General features: G+C 39.1%; 1 protein-coding gene across 1 annotated transcript; it reads left to right on the top strand.

Moving 5' to 3' along the window:
- Nucleotides 1–8,551: 8,551 nt before the first annotated feature.
- LOC132520215 (sperm-associated antigen 17-like) lies at nt 8,552–10,135 on the top strand. Its single transcript, XM_060149013.1, is given in 3 exon segments — nt 8,552–9,103; nt 9,105–10,023; nt 10,026–10,135. Coding segments are annotated over 3 exon segments (1,581 nt in total).
- The last annotated feature ends 14,245 nt before the right edge of the window (nt 10,136–24,380 follow it).

Below are 24,380 nucleotides of genomic sequence, written 5' to 3'. Positions count from 1 at the left end.
AGCGGACTGCAAAGTTGGGTCTGAGCTTCCTAACAGCCAAAACAAGTACAACTGTATAATTAGTTACAGCAGGGGTGGCAAACTATGGCCCTTTGGCCAAATTCTATCTGCCAGCTGATTTTGTAAATAAACTTTCACTGGAACACAGCTGTGCTCATTTGTTTCTGTATTGTCTATAGCTCTTTGTGGGTTACAATGGCAGAACTGAGTAGCTGCAACAGAGACAGTACCGCCTGCAAAGATGAAAATAGTTGAACTCTGGTCTTTAAGAAGAAGTTTGCCAACCCCTGAGTTACAATATTACAGTATCTAAGACATTTTTTAAAAATTCCCTGGCTCAGTGAATTTTTTAAAAACCTGTTTTTCATTATTAAAAGCCATTGATATTGATTAAAATTTTAATAAAATTGATATGATATTTTTGCCATGAAATTTATGTTTATTTTTCCATACCAATGGCTTAGTCTTAAAAGGGACTGCCTCCACAGGTCCAGATCTAAAACAAATCCGTTACCTAACAGTTATCCTTTACACAGAATTTTCAACTACAGTCTTCCACCTTTTAAGCTGCATCACATTAATCATTAATTTCAGAGGAAAGGACATCTCTTATTGAAGGACATTTCCTTCTGCTCAGTCTTAAGGACAGATCAACAGCAACAGTCATATGATGAATTTAGGGCAATACACTGGAAGAAAAGGATGAGAATGTCAATAAAGCTTCTTTTAAAATCTTTCTATCTACTTGGACTTCAGAGAAGGCAGAAAGAGAGAGTAAAGTTCACCGTTCTAGCTGTGAATATGTGAAGTGTCCCTTCTTAGTTCTGACTTCTAGAAAACTAAATTTGAAGCCCACTTTACTACCTGAGCATACTTTTCTGATCCAAGAGTGGACCTGACATAGGCTGGATGGTCAAATTCTCTCTCCAGAGAATTGAGAAGAGACTGGGATGCTGGCGCTGAGACACATCGGCAGTGGCATCCAGAAAAAGGAGCCTCAAGCTTAAACACTGAAACTTCCCTGATGCCCGCCTCACTGAAGCCTGGTTGTTCAGATCTTCCTTAGATCCTGATCCTTTCCTAATGTCTATTACTTGTATCCAAAGGAACTTTATTTAACTTGCCCAGATGGTACATTTTCAAATACTTAAGGATATTTATCATATCCCTCTAAACTTCCCTTCTCCACATAAAACATACTTAATTAATCTTTTCTTCAAAATTATTCTCCTGGGGGAGAAAAATCCCAACCGTCTAAAGAAATGAATTTTTTTAAATAGACTTTAATCCCAAATCCAGACCCCAGCCTCTTTAAAATCTTGTGTGGAGAACTGAACACAATGCTTCAGGCATTGTGTGATTAGCAAAGAGTAGGACAAGACTATCACCTCCTTTATTCCAAACACTTTACTTCTCTTAATGCAGCCATAGGTCATATTTACTTTTTTTGATAGATACATCATACTACTGACCTTACATTTAACTAAATCAAACTTGTTTTTATCATTAAAGCTGATACTCAATTTTGTTATTTTTTAATCCAAATATATAAGTGTGTATTTATCCCTAGCATATTTGATCCTATTAATATACTCATTTTTCCAGTTTGCCAAGACAACTTTGGATTAGTAATAACTAATTATATAGTTTCTGTGTGATAGAAAACATGTTAAGCATTTTATATCTTTTATATTATTGCATTTTTTCACAACAATCTTACTAGAAATGTGTTTATTTGTTCCCAGCTTCCACCACTCTCTACCCCCTCACCCTTGGAAGGAAAAACATAACTCTTTTGATTGAAGTTAATTTTCTTAGTGGAGGTGAACAGCAATCTTACCATAATGGAATTATATAAATAACTGTATATTAAATAAATAAATAACCTTCATGAAAAATGTGTCCATACTATGTAAATAGATAAGAACAGGTAGGAAGGTCATAATTAAAAAGATAATGAGATGCCAAAGGAAGAAGAAATAACTGATAAGCTGGACTTCATTAAAATTAAAAATTTTATGCTGCTAAAGACAATGTCAAGATAACTTAGACAAGCTACAAACTGGGAGAAAATATTTGCAAAAGACACATCTGATAAAGGGCTGTTATCCAAAATATGCAAAGAACTCTTAAGAACTCAACAATAAAGAAAACAACCTGATTAAAAAATGAACCAAAAACCTTAACAGACACCTCACCAAATATCTACATAGGACACATAAGCATTTGAAAAAATCCATATCATGTCTCATCAAGGAAATGAAAATTAAAACTATGAGATACTACTACATGCCTATTAGAATGGCCAAAATCCTGAGCACTGACAATACCAAATGCTGACAAGGATACAGAGCAACAGGAACTCTCACACATTGCTGGTTGGAATGCAAAATAGTATGGTCACTTTGAAGATAGTTTGGTGTTTTCTTACAAATCTAAACATATAATTTTATCATATCATCCAGCAATTGTGATCCTTGGTATCTACTCAAAGGAGCTGAAAATTTATGTCCACACAAAAACCTGCACATAGATGTTGATAGCAGCTTTATTGATAATTACCTGAATATGGAAGCAAGCAAGATGCCCTTCAGTCGGTGAATGGATAAACTGTGTGTATATATATACAGACAATGGAATATTATTCAGTGCTAAAAAGAAAAGAACTATCAAACCATGAAAAGACATGGAGGGAACTTAAATCATATTACTAAGTGAAAGAAGCCAAAATGAAAAGGATATATACTGTATGATTCCAACTACATGACATTCTGAAAAAGGTAAAACTATGGAGACAGTAAAAAGATCAGTAGTTGCTAGGGATTGGGGAGAGGGAAGGGTGAATAGGCAGAACACAGAGGACTTTTAGGGCAGTGAAAATATTCTGTATGATACTATAATGATAGATACATGTCATTATACATTTGTCCAAACTAATAGAGCATATAACACCAAGAGTGAACCCTAAGATAAACTATAGACTTCGGGTGATTTTGATATGTCAGTGTAGGCTCACCAGTTGTAACAAATGTTTGACTCAGGTGGGTAATGTTGATAAAGGGGGTGGCTATGTGTGTATGGGGACAGGGAGTATATGAAAAATCACTATACCTTCCTCTCAGTTTTGCTGTGACCCTAAAAATGCTCCAGAAATGAGGTACTTTTTATTTTAAAAAGAAAGGTAACGAGATTAAGAGAGGTTAGGTGACTTAGCCAAAGTTACAGAGCCAGCAAGTGGTGAAGCTGATCTTTAAAACTGAGTCTGACTCCAAATCCCATGCATCTAACTACTACTATGTTCTGGTGCCTCCAAAGTTTAGCCAGACAATTGCTTCCTAGATGTCAGTTTTCTTAATCGTTAAGTTTTCTAAGAAGATTTTCTATATATTCATTTATATCATTGATTTAAAAAAGTACTATATAGAATAGAGCCCAGTGGCAAGCTTCTAGAAACCCTTTCTAAAGCTGATGTCTTTATTTTAATCAGTACCCCTGGGTACAATAAATTCATTTATTGAACTATTATCTACTCTGCATTTCACAAACTTTTCCATAAGAATGAAATAATTCTTTTTTTTTTTTGAAATAATTCTTTTCCAAACCCTTCTTTACATCGAGTTACATTACACCTGCTATTTTTCCTTGATAGAACAATCAAATTATCTGCCAAAAAGAAGTTGTATAACCTTTCTGGAAACCAATTTAAAAGTATATACCAAGGCTCACAAAAATCATCTTATAAAATCTCCCTTCAGGAATATATACCAAGAAAATAATCCAACATTATGTGCATAAATCTTTTTCTGGATTTTACATTCTTTTATATTTCTTCTATTTCTGTGTTATTTATAAAGGTTAAAAAAAGCAAACAAAAATAGAATTATAAATTACATTATAGCACAAAATGAGCTACTATACAGACTTTTAAACAATGATTTTGAAAAATATATATGGACATGGGCAAAATGTTCATGATAAGACAAATGAAAAATAAGGATGCAAATAGTATAATCTAATTTTATAAGTATACTTAACATGTATAAATAATGGTATTATATGTATGTGTAATAAATAAATAGACTTTCCTATGCTTCATTAGTTTGTAGATCTAATATATATTATATATATATATATATACACACATTTGTATTACCTAGTCTCCTACAAAACTGTCCCTGAGTATTTCTGAGAGTAACCTGGAAGTATACATGAATATGTTCACTTTAACTACCACTATGCACTCCTTCACAATGTTTTCTTTGGGATTGCCCTACTGAGAACTGAAGTTTCTGCCAGGAATTGCCACCATTACCTTTTATCAGACACTATTCCCAAATGACTAAATAATGCTCAAAAAAGAAAAGCTGTACACTCCCAACAGCCGCAAAGGATAATAAGTTTCACCTTCCCCAAAATGTTCTAGATGCCTGTTTTCATGTATTATTTTCATGATGGTTTGCTGATTGTCTGGAACCTACAGTTCAGACTATTGGAAGACTTAGCAAATCACTGAATCCCAAAAACGTTTGAACTCTCAGATATTTGACAAAGATTGTGACCTATATTTTCTCAGGATTTACGCTCAGCACTTGTTTGGACACTGAGCATCTCATGTATTTCATGGCATCAGTCAAGGAACAGTGTTGAGATTATATCACCAAGACATTTGTTCATTTGCCTGCAAGATATTTCTAAGATAATTATATCATCTATTCAAGCTTGTTCTTCCCAATAATTCACATCACTAATCATTTTTTCCATGAACCATTGGAAAGTAGTAGCTGGAATCACATCTTTTAAATTTTGGTAGAGCCCCATAGGAACGATGAGTACCATCTTGACCTTCTCTTTCTTAGCCATAAAGATATGAAATATTATTCTGCTCTGTACAGTTGTATAGGTTGTACACTGCTCGACAGAAGCAGCACAGTATCTAAGGGAGTATCATTTACATCCTAGTCACTATAGATTTATATAAAATGTTTCATTATAAATAAATCATTACACAATGGAAGTTATTATATATTGTTTTAAGAAGTACAATATCTCATAGAAGGAAGTGACTTTGTCTAATTTGCAAAAAGGCGTTGCACAGAACTTCAACAGCCCTAGGACTGATTGTAGTCACTTTTAAGTCCAACTTGGAATGGCCCTAGCTAACACTTGAGTAACGAAGAGAGACTGGGTTTATGTTGAATGACTCCACTAACTGAAACAGAGACGGAAAGGAAGAAAAGGATAAACTACACTTCAGCGTTGGAAATATGAGACTGGAACTCAGTAGAAAAGTAAAGTGTGCAAGTCTAGGGAGTTGAATTTGTGAGAGTGAATGAGACTACCCAAACAGACGATGGGCAAGAATATACTCAGGAATAAGAAAATCAACAACTTGCCCCAAAGAAACAGAAAGGGGAAAATGTAGTGAGAAACACAAATAGAAAATGGTCAGGATATTAAGAGGACTAGAAGAAAAAGTATCATAGAAACAAAGGGAAACTCTTAAGAGAAATAGGCAATCAATACTATCAAGAGTAAAGATGAGTCAAGGAAAATAAGGATTGGAAAGAGGTCATTAGCTTCCATAACTACAAGGTCTTTGGTAGCTTCAGCAAGAGTAGATTCTATGGAGGGATTGGTGTGGAAATTAGATTGCAGTGAGGGAGGGAGGAATAAAAAGTGAGTAACTAGCGGTAATAAATGTAGCCTAGATTCTTAAGAAATCTGGTTTTGAATGAAGAGAGATTATTATTTCAAATGCAATTTCTCATGGAAAAAATGCTACATTAGAGGTTAATTTTCTAGGTCAGCCTACAGCACTTATCTAGTTCACAATAAAATGCAGAAACTGCAGATTTATGATTCAAGCTGGAGGAGAGAAATGCTGTTGCAACACTTGTAATAAAACAAAACCAGAATAATAAATCTTAACAATAAACTGTTTTCTATGTGTCTTGAATGCTGGTAGGTGGGGAAGATATATTTAATTAAAGAATTATGACTTCGCAGATATTTTTATGTAAGGATTCTGATATGGACTTCCAGAAGATCTTAAGGTCTTAAAGTTTTTTTCACTGTGTTTAATTTCAGTTCTAAACAAATGATCATACTTTACTTTGATTCTCTGTCACTGGCATTAGTTCCATAGTTTCCAGCTCTATTTGTCTCAAGATAGACTGTCTAAAGCCAGTCTCAAGATTTGTGTGGAGAACAGAAGTCTCTGTGACTCAAAGGCATTTATTTTTTTAAGGAGCTTCCTATCCAAGGTGACCAAATCTTGAAACAGCCTAGATTCCAATTTTTACTTAAAAAGAAAAGGGTAGAAAAAGCAAAATGGTGCAAGATGGGGTCAAAATTGCAAGTGAAGGAAGAGTGAGAAGAAAAGGGGCAGCATTCAATTGACCAAGAAATTAATTTTCCAGAATAGATGTCTATTAATAAGATAAGAGTCTCATAAGCTCTTACCATGCTGCTGCAATAAGATATTATACTTCAACTGACCATTGGGTAAAATGAAAAGTGATGAAACCTAGCTACCTCTATTGTCATGGAGAGAAAAGTCAACTGGCGAGGGTAACTTCTTGGATCTTAATGGTTTGTAAGCTACCGGAAAACTGGACTCTTTGAAGACAAAACTGAGTGTGGTAGTATTTGGAAGACTATAAATATGAGACATTACAAAAAAAAAAAGGGTTGACCAAAGTAAATTATTTAAAATCTGCAATTACTGTACTACTGTTAAGGATCTCAACTTGAAAGCATTTAATGGGCCTGAAGATATTAACATCAACAGTTGCTATAGAATATATAATAAGAAATATTAAAGTAACAATTTAGAAGAGTCTGTCTTACTTCCCCTATCCTTCTCCCCACGCCATCTTCTCTCCCCCCACAAACAAACCCTCCAGTCTCAGATCCCTCACAGATGAATTCTACTTAATATTTAAGAAATAGATAATACCAGTTCTACACAAACTCTCAGAAAATAAAAGAGGAGGAAACACTTCTCAACTCATTTTATAAGGTCTGCATTATCCTAATCTTAAAACTTAATAAACGTATGATAAAAAAATTTATGCACACATATCCTCATGAAAATAGATGCAAAAATCTTCAACAAAATATTAACAAATGGAATTCAGCAATATATAAAAAGATAATATAGCTTGACAACTGGCATCTTTCCCAGGAATGCACAATATTAACAAACTACAAATGGAAAATTTTATGATCATATTAATAGATACAGAAAAAGCATTTATAAAATATAAGCCTATTTCTGATTTAAAATTGCCACCAAACTAAGAACGAAAGGGAACTTTCTTAATCTAACATAATATTTAATAGTGAAAGAGTGAAGATTTTTTTTCTCTAAGATTGGGCACACGGCAAGGATATTCACTCTACCCTTACATTCAGCATTATACCCAGGGTCCTCGGCAGTATTATAAGGCAAGAAAAAGAGCTAAATGGCCTATAAACTGGAAAGGAAGAAGTAAAACTGTCATTATTCACAGGCACCATGATTGTCTATGTAGGAAATCTTAAGTCATCTACAAAAAAACTGCTAGAACTAATAAATGAATTTGACAAGGTTGCAGGACACAAGCTCAGTAAATAAATCAATTATAATCTATATACTAACAAAGAACAATTGGAAACTGAAATTTTAAAATCTTGTAGTAGCATCAAAAATATAAAATACTTAGAGGTATATTAACAATAATGTGCAGAACACATACATTGAAAATTACAAAACATTGCTAGTAGAAATAAAAGAATCCCTAAGTAAGTGGGGAGATACCAATTTTGTTAAGGTGTCAATTCCCCCTAAATTGATCTGTAGATTTAGCACAATCTTAAACAAAATTGTAGCAGGCTCTTTGTTGTTGAACTTGACTAGTTCATTTTATAAGTAATGTGAAAATAAAATGAAGAACAAAGTTGAAGGACTTTCACTGATGTAAAGATAGAAATATAGATCAATGGAACAGGAAAAAATGTCCATGAATGGATCCACAGACATATGGACAATTGATTTTTGAAAAATATTTGAAGGCAACGCAAAAGGTAAAGGATAAAACTTTCAACAAGTGGTGCTGGAACAACTAGATAGCCATAAGCCAAAAATCAACCTTGATTGTTACTTCACAACATATACAAAAATTATAGTAAAATTTATCATAACCTAAACATAAGAGCTACAACTATCAAACTTCTAAAAGAAAACATAAAAGAAAATCTTTGAGGCACTGGTTTAGGCAAAGATTTCCTACTTGAGACTCAACAAGCATAAAGCCAAAAAAAATCAATAATTTGAACTTCATCAAAATTTTTAAAACTCGTACTTTTTATATTATTTTTTTCTTCCAGTTTTATTGAGATGCAGTTGACATACAGTGCTGTATAAGTTTAAGGTGAACAGCAGGATTTTACTTACACACATTATAAAATGATCACCACAATAAATTTAGTGAATGTCCATTTTCTCATATAGATACAAAATAAAAGGAAAAAAAAGTGAGAGTAGGATGGAGAGACGGGAGTTGGGAAGATGTCACCAGGCAGGCCCCCACAAACTGTTGCTGTAACCCCTGGAAAGAAGAAAACACAACAAGATGAAGAGCTGCATGCTCCAGCTCCACCACCACCACTAGTGGCTTCCTTCATCACAAATGAAGTAGACATGCGATATCACAATGATTTGCTGAATCTAATTCCAGAAGAATTCATTTCTGTGCCCTTGATACTGCATTGTATGCTGGAACAGGTTGTGGCAAGTGAAGAAGACCTTGTCCCACGGAGTCTGGCAGAGCCGCCTCCCAGAACAGATGGGCTGGACCACAGAATTGCAGCTCACATCATGTCCATCCTGCCCTCTCTCTGTCTGACAGAGAGGGAGAAAAAGAATCTCCATGAAATATTCTTATCTGAAGAGGAAAATGAAAGCAAACCAGTGCCCAGAGGCCCTCTCCTACTGAACTATCACGATGCCCTCGCCCACAAGAAATATGTGCTAAAGGACCTAAAGAATTTTGACCTGGTTCAAGTTGAGCAGAAGATGCAGTCTAAGTTGCCACTGTGGGAATTCCTTGAATTCCTTCTGCCCTCCGCCATGGAACAGCACAAAACGTCTAGCTACAATTCATGAGCTCATGCACTTTTGTACAAGTGAAGTTTTGAGCTAGAATGAAGTAGAACGAGCCTTCAAAGTGTTTACTTTTGAGAGCCTGAAACTCTCTGAGGTTGATGAAGAAGGGAAACTGAAGCATTCTAGAATGATGTATGGGACAGATTCTGAGATGTTCAACATACCATGGGACAACCCTGCCAGCTTTGCTAAACAGATAAGGCAAAAGTACATCATGAAAATGAATACCCAAGAGACCAGACATCAAACAGATAGTGGAATCAAAGACAGAATTTTATTTCTGGATCAGAATTGGTCAACATCTATGCCAGATGATGAGATCAACAAAGAACCTTCCAATCCTAGTCATCCTGATACTAACAATATGAAGTATTCTGACCTGGATAATAGGAAATCCTTAGACTCTGATTACAGAGAACCATCAGCGCAGAACAGCTTGAAGTCGCAGCTCCAACCTGAGCCTTTGAAGCAGACCGTGAACAATGAGATCAAAGATAAAGCGGTCACAAATGCTGATCCTCTTGAAAAGAAACCCAAGAAGATGACTGTGGAAGCAGAGTTACAGGACATAAAGAAAATGCAGCAACACAATCTAATGGACTGGAGTTTTACTGAACATTTTAAGCCAGAAGTTCTGCTTCAGGTTCTTCAAGAAGCCAATCAGCAATACAGGTGTATTGATTCTTATTACCACACCCAGGATAACTCTTTACTGTTGGTCTTTCCTAATCCAATGAATTTGCAACGTCTGCACTGTGAACATTGGAACATTGCTCTTCCCTGTAATGTTGGATTCAGGAATTATTTGGAACTTGTTGCAAAATCCATTCAAGATTGGATCATAAAAGAAGAAGCTGTATATCAGGAAGCTAAATGGCTGAGGAAATCAGTAGGACCAAGAATGAGCTGGAAATAAAATCTTCTGCTGGTACCAAAATTTCTTCTACTAGCAAAATTTATTCTATTAAAAAATCTAAAACTAAGTAACCAGTTGAACTTATACATAAGTCCAAAGACATTCTATTTATTAATTTAATCAAGACAGTGAACATTTCAGGATTAAAAAGAGTTGTCCACAAAATTTCTGTGACTCTCACTTTCCCTAAAAAATAGAATAGCTGCATTCTAAATATGATGAAAATATTTGTTGTATATTGATTGATACTTGGCTTATATTGACCATACTTCCTGCCAGATCTGAAAGATTCAATCTATTCAGATCCAGTGTGATGCTGAGAAATGCCAAATGTCTTTATTTTGCTGGGATTGATAGGTTCGCCTAAGTTTTGTTGGCAATACGTGAGTTAGATTCAGAGTCAGTATGTCTCCATAAGAATCATTATGGCTTCCAAAGTGAGATTAAAACAAGACCTTCCTTAGAAGAGTAAACAAAATAGTCCCGAGACTAACTGGGAGTTAGAATTTAAAAATGAAGGAAAAACGGATTATTGGGGGCCTGTGACATGGACTCGACAGGATGTTGGATCAATAGATATTTTCATTTTTGTTGTTGTCAATTTTCATGGCTTTGATGCTGTCGGTCAGAGAGAAGAGGGTGAGAAAAAGAGGAAGGATACTTGATAAATAGTGAAATGTTGAGGTAATTCATCTGGAAAATAAAGATATTTCACTGGGTTCATAAAAAAAAAAGAAAAGAAAAAATATTTCCCTTGTGATGAGAACTCTTAGGATTTACTCTCTTAACAAATTTTATATAGACATACAACAGTGTTAATTATATTAATCACATAGTACATTACATTCCTAGTACTTATTTATCTTATAATTGGAAGTTTGTACCTTATTGACTATATTCCCTATACTGTACATTGTGGCCCCATGATTCATTTATTTTTAACTGGAAGTTTGCTCCTCTTAATTTCCCTCACCTATTTCACTCATCCCTCTCCCTCCCCTCTGGCAGCCAACTCTCTTTTTGCAGATAACATGATTGTCTAGAGCTAATAAATGAGTTTAGCAAGGTCATAGGATACAAGATAAACACACAAAAAAATCAATTACACATCTAACAAAGAACATGCAAGAAACAAAATTAAAAACACAATACCATTTGTAATTGCCCCAAAGAAAATGAAATACTTAAGTATATACTTAAAACATATAGAGAATCTATGTGCTGAAAATTACAAAATGCTGATGAAAGAAATCAAGGACCTAAACAAATGACATACCGTGTTCATGAATTAGAAGATTCAGTATAGTATAGATGTCAGTTATACTCAAATTGACCTATAGGTTTGATGCAATTCCTACTAAGATCCTAGCACATATTCCCATAGACTTAGACAAGATTATTCTAAAATTTATATGGAAAAGCACATGCCTAGAATTGCTAAAGCAATCTTGACAAAGAAGAATAAAGTGCAAGGAATCACGCTATTCAATATTAAGGTATACCATATAGCTACAATAATCAAGACAATGTGGTATTGGTGGAGAGGTAGCCATATAGATCAGTGGAGCACAACAGAGAGCCCAGAAATAGACCCATACAAATATTTTTAACTGATTTTTGACTAGTTTGTTTTCTGTATCTGAGAGTCTGCTTCTTTTTGGTTATACTCACTAGTTTGTTGTATTTTTTAGATTCCACATATAAGTGATATGATAAGGTATTTGTCTTTCTCTGTCTGATTTATTTCACTTAGCATAATGCCCTCCAAGTCCATCCATGTTGCTGCAAATGGCAAAATTTCATTCTTTTTTATGACAGAGTAGTATTCCATTGCATATATAAACCACATCTTATTTATCCAATCATCAGTTGATGGACACTTAGGTTGCTTCCATACCTTGGCAATTGTAAATAATGCTGCTGTGAATATTAGGGTGTGTGTATCTTTTCAAATTAGTGTTTCTGATTTACTTTGGATACATACCCAGGAGTGGAATTGCTGGATCAATTAATATATTCTCATGGGGTAAAAACTGGGGTAAGAAACTCACATTGCACACCAGACTGCAGCTTATCACCCTACAGAGTCATTCTCTGAAATACTTAAGGGCAAGAAACAAGTGAATAGAGACTTAATTTCCAGACATATTTCTTAAAGGCACCAACCTAGTTATTCCTCCCACTCTACACCTCCACATTCAGGGTCAACATGTTTGGTTAGGCAAGACTACTCCCTACACCAATGCACTCAGACAAGAGGTGGGATGAAATCTAGACTACGATCTATTCCTCAAGCTGTGTACCCAGGTGTTGCCTCTTCCTGTAGGAGCTGCCTTTGTCTCATTTTCACATGGGTGTTGTTTGGGCTGGAGGAGATTGGGGCTGCCAAATAAAGTTAGTTCCACCACCCAGTGTCCCTTAAATTGACCAAGTCTTCTCTAGCGCTCCAAGTCAGCATCATGTCTTCACTTACCCAGACCACTGAGACAGCCTTCTATTTGCAATGCATACATACAAAATTATTTAGCGCAACATACAAAACATTTTGCAAAGTGGCCTCATCTCCCTTTGCTGTCCAACATGCAGCCTACGACCTAGTCACACAGGGCTATTTAACCATAATGTGCTCTTCTGTGCTTCAAGAAAATGGGGCAGAGGAAGCCCAAGGGAGATCTGGAGAATCTGAGGTCAAAGGGACCTGTGACCCAGTTCCTAGATAAAACCAAGGGAAGAGGCTTCAAGATGCCAGCGTAAAAATGTATGTTCGTGTATCTAAGCAGATAGGGCAGTAGACAGCCCTACAGGAGCAGCAGAATGTCTGAGAAGGTAGCGGACGCAGATGAGAAAGAGGCAGACTCGAAGAAACCTATGTACAGAAACAAGCAGATTTTTTTTTTCCAGCAGTGACTTATGAGGGCCAATGTCCAAACAGCAGACACACAAAACCATCTCAGCAGAAGACAGCAATGCAGAGCGCTAAATGCAGAGGTCTCACTGCAATTAAACCCTAGAGCTCAGACCCAACCAGGGCAAGGGGTGTAGGGGCACTAAAGTGACGAAGGTTAAGTTCTCATCACCAAATGAAATGGAGGTTGAATATAGATATTGATTATGTTATAGAAAAATAAAGTGGGAATTCTTGGACATCTGGGTTTGTGGGCTTAATTGAAAATCATTACTACGTGATTCCTAGAACTTATTAATGTGCCTGGTACATAGCAGGTCCTCAATGATTGTTATTGAAAGAGTGAATAAATCTCGTAATAATTATGTTAAGCCACCTCCAAGTTCTGAAATCCTGTTGTGGTTCATTTTCTCCGAATCCTCCAGTTTCCCACTAGGTGGCGTCCATTATCTGGAGTTCTTTCTTTCCTGGTTGCTACGGGGTTCTTTCTCCCCAGTGACCCACGGTTTCTTGTTTGCAGTTGGCCAACGTCTTTTACTTCACTAGACTTGTACATTTTCTTCTTCTGCAGAACTAGTGGGTTTTTTCCCTTTAATCTTTCCCAGGCTGCCTCTCTAACTGCTGAGGGGAAAGACTGAAGAATTTAGCTTCAGCTCGTTTAAATACCAGAGCAGATGCAGTAAACACGTCCATTTCACTTTCTTAAAAATGTCCTTTGGACATAGATTTTGTAGTATTTTTCTCCCTTCTGCATGTATTTATCAGGTTTGTCTCACTTTTAAGCTCTTCATCCCTATTTCTTCATCAGAAGTAATATTCTATTTTAACTTAATTTTTTTTTAAGTTTTCTATTTAGAACTGTTTGAATTTTGGACAAGAACATAAGAAAACAGTTATGAGAAATTCCAAAGAAACTAGACAATCCTAATTAGAAAACAAGATTCTTGAAATGTAATTAAAATTTTTTGAACATTATATTTTTACCCTCCGAAAAACAAAACTGAGAGAAAAATCTCAGTTACTTGAAGGGGAATAAATGAAGGACTAGAAAGATCAGTGAAAAATCTTGGAAAAAGTAGAGAGAACAAAATAAAGCTTAAATATGTTGAATTCTTCTGGCCTGGACCCTGGTAGAACGTACAGGTTATATCACTTGTCAATGAGCTTTGTGGAATCTTGTAGTTTCTGAGGATTCTTGTCCTCATTCTAATCTACACACTCCGCTGAGGCATCATCCCAGGCAATTTTTGTCACCCACAGATTCCAATGCCTGAAGGCCATTCCCTGCTGACTCGAGCCATCTCTCGATCCCAGAACTTACTCCCCAGAAACAGACAACCTAGTACATCTCCACCTGGATATCTCCCATGGAACTGAAATTCAATAGGCTCAAAGCTTGACTCCATCACCATCGCCCTCTGTAGTCCTGTCTGGGTAATGACATCACCATCCACTCAAGACAGAAACTTAGGAATTCCCCTCAAATCTTCCTTTTCCCCACCTCATATCTAGTCAATCAATCAGCCAGTTCCGTCATTTGTATCTACCCTACATCTCTTCTTTGCATCCTTTCCACTCTGTTCCTAATAGCTTTCTTTTGGTTTAATATTCATCAACTCTCACTAGGAGTAATGCTGCAAGCTCTTAAATTTCTCTGCCTCACCACCCTCCAACTGCTCATCCACTGTCCCCAGATTGTTCTTTCCAAAACATAAATGTGATCATGCAGCTAACTCCTCTGCTTAAAACCCTGTTCTATCCCTAGAATAAAAGCCCAAAGCCCCGAGTCAGCCCTTGCCTCCTATAATATCATCTACCACTGCTCCTGACCTGAACCCTGCATTCCAGCCTTCAAAACAACTTACATTCACAAAGAGGCCCTACTCTTTCATGTCCTGTGCTTTTATTAATGCTCACGTTACATCCTTTCTCCGGAATGTCCTCTTTCCTTCTTCTCCCATATTTATTTAGAAAACTCCTGATCATTCTTCAACATCCCCTCAATTGATCATTTCTTTCTCTGTTCCATCCTGGTATCTGGCATATAAATCTACTACAGTGCCATTATATTATAATGTCAATACTGTGAGTTCCCTGATAGGAGGGACTGCTCCTTATTTTTGTGTTGTCTAGTGACAAGCACTGTGCCTGGTCCTACTCAGAATATCTCAAACAATGAAAGAATGAGGAGGCAGGATATTAATGATCATAATTTACTGACTGCTTAATGAGACAAGCACTGTGCTCAAACTTTATAAACATTATCTCATTTAATTCTACAGCCCAATGAGGTAAGTTCGATAATTATTCTATTTTGCTGATGATAAGTTTTAGGAAGTTAAAAAATATATGCAAAATCAATATATGCAAAGGAAGGGCTCGGATTCTTTGTTTTGTTTCCTGACCAGAGCTCAAACTCTTAACCTCAAATGTAGGCCTCTTCCCCAAGGACTGAACACAGGAAATACTATTCTGACTGTCAAAAGACTTTTTAAAGTCATGGATTATGCAAGCTAGTCACTTGAGAGTTTTATACTGATTCCAAGAAAAAAGTAAGAGTGACTCTCAAGCATGGTTTGTGAACACTTCGTGAGGGAAGTCTTACTAATGCCCTTGGGCATTACCAGGAAGAAGGATGGTTTCTCTAAGAACAAGTAATCCCAAAGCAACTTCCTTCCCTTCTGGAAGACAGGATTACTTGACAGGAAAACCAGGGAACTAGAGTCGGTGTGTGGGGGCGTATGACTCCCCAGAATCCTCCCCAGCCCTGCCCCACTGCATAGCAGTCATGCCGTTCTGGGTGTTGACCGAAGCTTCAGGGATAAGCACCATCAGGTCTAAACCAGTGTTTCTCTAAGCCCTGGTGTGTAGGACCACCATCTGCAGTGCTTGATAAAAATTAATTTCCCATTTCCATGCCTAGAGATTCTGAATAAGTAGGTTTGGTGCCAAGGAATCTGCCCCCAGTGGAATCTGATAGACCACAGCCACACTTCAGAAATGTGTGCGCAAACCAACCATGAGTGCCCATCCTTTTGCCAATGGGTTAAAACAATCAGAATCAGGTTTTATCCTGGTAATGGTCACCGGTCTACGTGTAGGGGCTAGGGTGACCAGTTGTCCCTGCTAGCCCAGGATCTTCCTGGTTTTAGCACCAAAAGTCCCATATCCTGGGACTTTTTTTTATTCTATCCCTAGAATAAAAGCCCAAAGCCGCACTCCCAAGCACATCAGGATTGCTGGTCACTCTAAAGGTCACGTAGGAGGTTGTCCTAGTCAAACTGAAAGAACAGTCTTCTATTCACACTTTCTCCCCTTTCCACCCTCCCTCTGGACACAAACAAGGAAGCACACTCTCTCCACTGCTGTTGGCAGTCAGCGTATATCCACAAAGGAAACTGGCCTGAGGACAAGACATGGGAGAAGATAAACTACAAACAGCAGAACAGAGTCTCAGCCCTGGTTGTGCTGTGCCTGGAGTCTTCCCTACCTCTGTGCACTAACAAATGTTCTTATTGTTTATTCCAGGCTGACTCAGAGTTTCACCCTTGCAGGCAAAAACATCCTAACCGATGCAGTTTGGCAAATTATGATGTTAGGAAGAAATATGACCAAGTCCCTTTCAGACAAAATGAAGATGTGAACTAAAAAACAACACATAGGGTAAATCTGTCACTTTTGAATGTGCGTAAGGAATTCCTCTGGGTTCTGTCTTATTGAAAGTTATAGGGGAAATGTGTGAAAACCTGAATCAGTATGTAAAATATTCTCTGAAAGTTGATACCATGGCCTAAATCTAACAAGATTAAATTTAATAGCCATAATTGTAAAGCCCTACTTTTAGGCCCAAAACGGTAATTAATTTCACAAGTACAACATGGCAGAAACATGACTTAGGAGCAGCGCGTGTGAAAGATTTAGGGATTTTGGTCGACTGTAAGCTCAATATAAGCCCAAGGTGTGATGTGTTTGCCAAAGATGCTAATTCGATTGCAGGCTGCCTTACTGGAAGTGTAACAAAGATTTCCCCCAGGCCACACCAGCCTCAGTAACTTTTTATAGAACAGGGCTTTTCTGCTTCTCCAACCACCTGTGTTCTCCTGTTCAGCCCATGAGAATTCTAGATGCCCTCCCCCGACCAAGTCTTTCTGGGACGTTTTTAGAATCTTATTGTAAACTTGTCCCCCTGCTTTCTTTTTGGACATTATTTCTTTTTGGACAGCCTGGATTAATCTGGCTGTCTGCGTTTTACGTTCTCATGTTTAAGCTACTAATCGCTGAAGAGAATCAGATATATGACAGCACTACGAACTCTTCTCGGTATCCCCAGCCAGGCCCTCTGCACTGTTCAGCAATCTTTCATGAGCCCCAGACAGAGCTGTGTCCTATTCCCCATTAATTTTCTCTCCTCTCCTCAAGACCCACACCTCACCTCTCCCGGGGATGGCCTAGCCTCTCTCTTCATGAAAACGTAACCTGCATTAAGATAGCCCTTGCTTTCATCGGCTCCCTCAGGACTTCAGCCCCATGATTTCCTGGACAACCGCATGGAGTGTCCACCCCAAACTGAGAGATACAGAGACGTGTAGAGGCCAATAAGCATCTCAAACTGGCATCTTCTGAGCATCTCCACGTGTTCCACGAACCCCTTTGGTCCCAGGGCTTCTGTCATTGCAGGGCCAGGAACCAAAGTGCCGGCAGGGGTCCTCTAGGTGCCAAGTAAGGCTGTGTCCAACTAACACTGTCAGCTGGTGCCCCCGTATCTCAAGAAGAAGAGCTCCTTCAGCTTGCTGCTAAAAAACAGAGGAGCTGGAAGTGAATGCTTTTTCTCTTTTCCCATTCCCACCTTCACTCTCCCCTCCCCCACACCCACCAGGGGCAAAAAACACTTCTTCTTCATCATTTCACCAAATAAAAAACTCTTCTGGAAACTGACTCATATAACTGACTGCTCCAGAGTCTGTTCCCGAATTTACCCATCATTCCTAGGCGTGCCTCAGCCCAGCCATGAACACAACCCAGGCCCAAGATTAGTCTCCTGCCCTGGACAACTAGAGGCCAGTGAACAGAAAGTCAAGTTCCTGACTGCACCTTGGAGCCTCCCACCTCAGCGGATAGGGCTCTCCCTGGCTTCGCCACTGCTCTCTGTGTGACACCTCTCACCTCTTCAGAGCTTGTTTCTCTCCAGAATCTTCATCTTCTCTCTCTGGACTTTTTCTTTTTTTGGATCTAGACATCGTCAAGTCTTTCCAACCCCTCCAGAAATAATAAAACAAGAAATTAAAAAAGAAATCTCTTGACTCAGTAGCACAAACTAATAAAAATGTGTCCCAGAGTAGAATCTCATATGAATCCTCCTCCATAAATGAGCTCACATCTTTCTTTCTTCTTTGAGTCTTGCTAGTAGGATTGGCTAAGCAGGGACAGTCTTTCGATGGAGGGGGTGTTGGGGGAAGGACAGAGGGCTTGATGTGAGGAGTACAGTGAAGTGAACAGAGAGAGAGGCCCAGGGTACGTTTTCCTGCTTCTCCTCCTTCTTCAGTGCTGGAGTTGGGTCGCAGAAGAAGAGAACGTAAGCTCAGTCTCTGGAGCCTGAGTGCCCCCAGGCAGGTGGGCGCTGAGCGATCCCAGCTTGGCCAGCCCCTTCTGTGTGTTCCTGTGGTGGCTCAGCACTGACACATCTTTGTTCCCTTTAGTTCCTGCTCCTGGGCCTCCACAGAAAACCACCCTCACCCCAGCAAGGACCCTGATTCGTAGCCTCTCTGCCATCAGTTTAGTTTTTCTAGTGTCACTATGTTGTAGCCCCCATTAGCTTTTGCCCAACTTTCCAATGTCCCCCAACCCTTCTCTCCTCAACAAATTTTGTGTTCCACCGCCACCCCAATCTATGGAAACCTTTCTTACTGAGGTCCCTGATGACCACCTTGTTGCCTAATTCAGTTAATGTTGTCTGGGGCCTTTATTCTTGAATTCTCTACAATATTCAATGCTGGCTTTATTCATCTTTTCTTGAAACTTTTCTTACTTGGCTCCCATGAAATCACTTGCTTTAGTCCCTCTTTCTACCTCCCAGGTCATTTAATCTCAGACTCCTGAGTTGTCATCTCTTATTTCCGTAAGTATTAGTGTTTCCAAAGACTCTGGTCTTTTCCCTGTATCCTACTCTCTTCCCCCCCGATCCTTGAGTGACTGTACCCAACCCCATGGTCTCAACCACCACCTACAGACCACCAACTTCCAAAGCTACATCTTTTATCAATCTCTCATCTGAGTTACGAAGCCATTTCCCCCCTAAATATATGTTAGAGGCTTCAAATTGAACCCCAAATCATGCTTCCTCCACCCCAGCCCTAGGCCTTTTCCTCCTGTGATCTGAACCGGTGTTAACGATACTGTGTTCAAGACCTGGGTGCCTTCTGCAACTCTTCTGTTTCTGCCACTCACCCACATTTCTTCTGTGGGTTAAAACCTCATGTCTTCTCTAAAGGTTCAAGTTCCACTGACTGAGTTTAATGCCTTTATCACTGTCTAGATGATGGTGATATACTCCTAAAATGTCTCCTTACCTCTATCTAATGCCCTACCCTCTCCCCACTACCTGGCTATTCTCACTATTACCAGATAACATTTTTTCTAATGATATGATCATCTCATTCTCTTGCTTCAAGTCCTTTAGTAGTGGCTTCTCACAGACTCCAAGACAAATGCCAAATCCTTTATCAGGAACTGTAAGGCTATTATCATCTGCTATTGCTTCCCTTTCCAGCCTATTTATTTATCAGCACTCCCCAGCTCGGTCCTCATGCTATAGCAAAAAGAAGTTACAGTTCTCAGTACCATGAGAATTATCTAGTACCATGAATGAATAAATAAGTCATTGAATTGGAGAAAAAGCCTTCTTCCTTGCCTTAAAAAACATCAGCTTAACCCCAAACATCCTTGTTAATTGCATACCTGTATGTTTCTCCCAACACTAGATTGTGTGGTCACTAAAGGCAGTAGTGGGGTTTTTTTTTTTTTTCATATTTCTCTCTCTCACGCATAGCCTGGCCTGTTGTACTGTTCAATAAATGGATAGAAGCAAAAACAAAAGAGAGAGAAAAAGGGAGAAAAATGAGAGAGAGAAATAGAAAAGGCGGAAGTGCAAGAGAAAGAAAGAAGAGAAAATGGAAGTGAAAAAGAGAAGAAAGAAAGGAAGGGAGGAAGGGGAAAAGGGAGGAAAGAAAGAAGGAAGGAAGGATGGGAAGGATGGGAAGGAAGGAAGGAAGGAAGGAAGGGAGGGAGGGAGGAAGGAAAGACAGGCTGTCCTTAAATAAGGGCACTATTTTACAGTTGCTTTCAAATCATATTCTGGTCTTGGCCTGACTCTGTTTTACAAACACACGAAGCCCCTAAAGCTTACCATATAATTTTTTAAGTCACGCAACCTTATAAGAGAATTTCTGTTTGAGACACAGAAAGAATACTTTGCCTTAAGCATCTAAGAATCTTTTTGGAAAGTAAGCATCTAAGCATTTGCAGACATCAGGGGATTTTTTGAAGAAAAGGAGAAAAGGAATTGAGCAGCATCATTAGCTTTGTGTCTCATTAATATCTAAACCAGGTATATCTTTAGCAAACAGGAGAGAGAATATTAAATTTCCCCTGTCTTCTAATTGACTATTCTAAGTACCCTAGACTCCCAATCTAGGCAGAATGCGGAGCCTGGAGTAAGAACTCCTGCAAGATTAAATAAGGTTAGATTCCTTCTCCCAGGTTCCTCATCTATAACTCACACCATGTAAGAGCCCTTTCCTTTTGTCTCAGGAGCTTCACCTTTCCTCCAGCTGATATGTGGGGCATAGGGCATCCTAGATAATGGGGAAGGGATTTGAGTGCCAAAGTGTCCGGGAAAATCCCCCATTGCTAAAAGGCCTGTCATTAGATGTCACCAGCTCATATAAAGATCAGAGGAACTTCCCAGGAGAAATTCCATGGACTACGGTGAAAATCCTTGGGATCAAGATAATGCGTTCTCTCTCCCAACAGCACTCATGTAAATTGGGAGCTCATAAGCTGATGTTAGGAGGAAAAATATTACATGTTTGACCTCTAAAGGCCTTGGCCAGAAATGTATACTTTCAAGAGGTTTGATTTGTTCATTGCTTATCTCTTGCTCATGAGGAAGAAATAGAGCTGAACGCTCACAAATGGCTCAGTGAACTACAATCAAATGGGATGAAACATGGCTGCAAACGGCATGAAGTGAGTGACTCAAGTCAAGGAGGGGAATGGTTGGCAGGAGCCAGGGTGTCTTCACTGGGATGGAGAGGGCTTTGGACTTGACTCTGTAGGCAGTGAGAAACTACTCATGGCCGAGATATTAAGCTCAAAAGTGAAAGAGATCTAATTTTAGGAAGGGGATTCTGGCAGCAAGTAGAAGAAAGAGAATGAAGACCAGGAGATCAGTTAGGAGGTTTTGGCAATAATCCAAAGTAGGTATAATAGAGTCCAAATTTAAGCAGCAAAAATGAAGAGTGGTGGTGAAAAGCTGAATGAGAGAAAGGGGGAAATTAAGTAAGAGAAATAATCATGGTAGTAGGAGACCTTTTCCCATACTTCACCTGACTCCAACCAAGTTGTCTAATTTCATTAGCTGCTCCCCAACCTTACAAGCATGCAGGGGAGCACATCTTTTCTACTCTCTACAAATCTCTGCACTTAAAGCAGAACTTCTCACCAGCATTGCCCATTAGCAGCATCTTTTGAACTTTTTAACATTAATGATTCCTGGGCACTGTGCCACTTTCTCTCCTTGTTGTCAGTTCGGTGGCGTACTCTTGGTCAGCAAAATCACTGCTTTAAAATGAAATCACATCAACAAATACATGCTCCAGACATTAAAAAGATGAACACTCCTTAACTCTTCAGGAGCCTTGCCACACCATGCCTTTTAAATTGTCCCAATACAAAAATAAGCAACATATTTGCCTGTTCAAATATGTGAAATGCACTTCCTGTTCTGTGGTTATGTATGGTGTTCTGTTGACTGCTTATGACACATTTTCTTTTGGAAAGAAAATATAATTGAAATATATTTCAAAAAATATAATTGAAATATAATTGAAATAAGAATCAGTGAAGAATAATGAAAAACAGAAACTTGCCAGATTACTAAAATGATTTCATATAAAATAACACACTTATTCAGTTACTCTCCCACCTGATGCCTGTCAGAATTACATCTGGTGAGTGTTAAACTCTGGGGCCTGTCTCTAGAGATTCTTATCCAAAAGGATTAGAGAAGGAGCCAGAAACTGAATTGTATTTAGCTTCCCCAGGTACTTCTGATGTGGGTGGCTCACAGGCCATGCTTTGGGAAACATGCATTCTCTGTCTTGTACTTGGTTCATAGTGTATCAGTAAAAGGTGTCCAACTTTTGCTTCATCTACAAAGATTTTTGACTCCTCCCTCACTGAATCCAGGTGTCATTAGTTTGGAAATCAGCCTCCTCAAAACCATAAAGAGACTGATGTCAGTGAGCACCATGGTGGCATGAAAAGCTCTTTTTATCCCTCTCCTCTTCAATCTATGACATGTGAAGGATCCAGAATCCAACAGAGATTCCTCTGCCCAGCCCACCAGGACACCAGAGAGGTCCACACATCCGTACACCTGAAGGTGGGTGGACTGAAACGCATGGACGAGGCAGACTGGGGAAGCAGTGCAGGCAGTGCCCAGAAGCCCAGCCTCCTGACTGCAGTGGCTGAGCTGCAGCCCCAGAGAACCCAGTAGCAGGAGAGGAAGAGGCACATGTTACTCCAGCCTCCTGGCTACATCGGAACCTGTGAGCACAGTGAGCTAGGCAGTGCAAGCAGCAGGGCCCATGACACTGGTTCCTCCAGCTGGGGTACCACTCTCAACTCCAGTCCTCCACCACTGCCACTGCTGGCAGCACCCACAAACCCAACAACCCCAGATGTGGTAGAGGTACTGGTGACCCTGACTCTTCCCCCACCCTTCCCCTCCCCTTGCCATGGCATCAATGCCCTCAATCTAGGTGACCCTGGGCGCAGTGGAAGCTCCCGCCATCCCAGTGTCCCCAGCTGCAAAGCCAGCAACAGTAGTGACACTAGCAGCTGCAAGGCACCAGTGACCCAGAGGTACAGGCAATGATAATGATGACACCAGTGACAACTCTGGCAGAGGCAGTGGAAGGTGGAAAGTGCCAGTTCTCTAATATAGCCAGAGGCAGTTCAGGTAAGAGAAATCAAAACTTTGTGCTATAATGCCACCTGCTGAAAATCAAAAGAAAGGTTTTAATTACCAACCAGTTGAGTTGTTAGAATCAAAATTTTAAAAGCTTTATCTAAATAAGAAAGGTGTTTGCTGTTTCAAATGTACCAATTGAGGAACAACTCATCAAGCACCATGAAAAACCATGGTAACATAGTTATCACAAAAAGAAAACGACAGTTCTCCAGAAATCAAGCTTAAAGTCACAGAATACTGCAATCTGACTGAAAGAAAATTCAAAATAGCTGTCATAAAGAAACTCAGTGAGCTACAAGAAAACTAAGAAAGGCAGTTCAGTGAGCTCAGGAGTAAAATTAATGCACAGAAGGAACACTTTACTGGAATGAGCTCTTAAAAAAAAATCAGAATTTCTGGAGCAGAAGAACCCAATAAATGAGTTGAAGAATGCATTAGAAAGCATTGGAGAGAGGACCTTCAAGATGGTGGAGGAGTAAGACATGGAGATCACCTTCCTCCCCACAAATACATCAAAAATACATCTACATGTGGAACAGCTCCTACAGAACACCTACTGTACGCTGGCAGAAGACCTCAGATTTCCCAAAAGGCAAGAAACTCCCCAGGTACCGGTCTGTGTGGCTGACAGGGTCTTGGTGCTCTGGCCGGGTGTCAGGCCTGAGCCACTGAGGAGGGAGAGCCAAGTTCAGGACATTGGTCCACCAGAGACCTCCCGGCCCCTTGTAATATCAGTTGGCGAGAGCCCTACCAGCGATCTCCATCTCAATGCTAAGACCCAGCTCCACTCAACATCCAGCAAGCTCCAGTGCTGGACACCCCATGCCAAACAACCAGCAAGACAGGAACACAACCCCACCCATTAGCAGAGAGGCTGCCTAAAATCATAATAAGATCATAGACACCCCAAAACCCACCATCGGATGCGGTCCTGCCCACCAGTAAGACAAGATCCAGCCTGATCCATCAGAACACAGGCAAGGGAGGGTGGGAGGGGGAAGCAAGATGGAGGAAATATGGGGATATATGTATACATATAGCTGATTCACTTTGTTATAACACACCATTGTAAAGCAACTATACTTTAATAAAGATGTTAAAAAAAAAAAAGAACAGAGGCAAGAGTCCCCTCCAGCAGGAAGCCTACACAACCCACTGA

Source organism: Lagenorhynchus albirostris, chromosome 5 (genome assembly GCF_949774975.1).
Source record: "Lagenorhynchus albirostris chromosome 5, mLagAlb1.1, whole genome shotgun sequence".
NCBI classification, from domain to species: Eukaryota; Metazoa; Chordata; class Mammalia; order Artiodactyla; family Delphinidae; genus Lagenorhynchus; species Lagenorhynchus albirostris.
This window is presented reverse-complemented; position numbering and strand designations above follow the sequence as displayed.